Genomic DNA, 1,080 nt, shown 5'->3' with positions numbered 1-1,080 from the left:
GGCGATGAGAGGAGGCTGAAGGACGGGGACGGGGCTCTGGGGGTGGCGGGCTTGAGGATCCCACGTTTAAATGGGTTGAAGGACGCTGGTGAGGGAGTCGGGCCGAGCTCGAGAGTTTTCATCTTAGGTGTGGCCGGGGTCGGGGACCCAGGAGCATGTTTCTTCTTCCACATCTTGTCGTAAGAGTCGTACGGCGGAGGAGGCGATCGTGAGCGACTGTCCCTGTCGGAGAGGGAGGAGAGGGAGGGCGATCGGGAGCCGGGGCCAGCTGGGGCACACTGGCATAAGAAGAGGGTAATAAGCATGCGGCGATAGGCGAGTCTGATTCGGGACGTGGACGGTGGTGGTATATGAAGCGATTGGCTGTTTACCTGGATCAGAAGCGTGTCCGGGCGCGGTCTATGAGCACGAGCTGGTCATTCAAAGCGTGCTGGGCGCCATGGGGGCAAGCCCCACCCGAAGCGAAGTAAGACGGAGAGGAGAGAGAGCCGCGAGGGATGCGGGTGGGAGCACGGAGAAAAGAATGTGAGGGGTCGGAACACCATGCACAACACGAGGCAGATCGGTGTCCAACTCGTGGCGGGGCGCGTCATCACGTGCGACAGCGCCTGGCGATACGATGCAGACTATACATTGCGGTCCGTTGGCGTTGCCGGCGACGCTGGCTGGACGAGACGCGGTCGAGGGAAACGAGCGTATTCCTTGCGCGGGCTGGTCCCAGTTCCGTAACGGGCTCACATCCGCTCTCTTGGCCTGCTCTTGCCCAACTCGTCTTTACCCGTGAATCGCGGACGTTCTATCGGTTTGCCTATGACATGGCCACCAAGAAAATAGCAGCAGGCAGGCAGCTAAACTTGAATATCGCCGCGAGATAGCGTTCAGACAGCAGGAGGCAAGAGCCAACGGTCGTCCGCTGTGCCCCCCTCCTGAAGCTGTATCACGATCACGTGGGAAACACCGCCTCTTCGCAGCGCGTCCATTGTTCGCCACCGTCTCCTTCCGTCTTTCACTGAAGGCGCCTAGATCACATCTATTCCCAGTCGGCAACCAACGCTCAGATAACGGTTCTTTCTTGCACGA

The 1,080-nt window shown here is 59.8% G+C and overlaps 1 protein-coding gene across 1 annotated transcript; it reads left to right on the top strand.

Annotated features, from left to right (window-relative positions):
- Positions 1-245: 245 nt before the first annotated feature.
- Positions 246-1,080, top strand: PUNSTDRAFT_118251 (uncharacterized protein). Its single transcript, XM_007379895.1, has one exon. The coding sequence runs from the start codon at positions 498-500 to the stop codon at positions 873-875; it is 378 nt and encodes a 125-aa protein (XP_007379957.1). The 5' UTR covers positions 246-497; the 3' UTR covers positions 876-1,080.

This window comes from Punctularia strigosozonata (genome assembly GCF_000264995.1).
Source record: "Punctularia strigosozonata HHB-11173 SS5 unplaced genomic scaffold PUNSTscaffold_2, whole genome shotgun sequence".
NCBI classification, from domain to species: domain Eukaryota; kingdom Fungi; phylum Basidiomycota; class Agaricomycetes; order Corticiales; family Punctulariaceae; genus Punctularia; species Punctularia strigosozonata.
Note: the sequence above shows the minus strand (reverse complement) of the source record. Positions and strands in the feature narration are given on the sequence as shown.

Excerpts from the sequence above, each read along its gene's own strand:
- PUNSTDRAFT_118251 (XM_007379895.1), top strand. The coding sequence starts at position 498 with ATGCGGGTGGGAGCACGGAGAAAAGAATGTGAGGGGTCGGAACACCAT.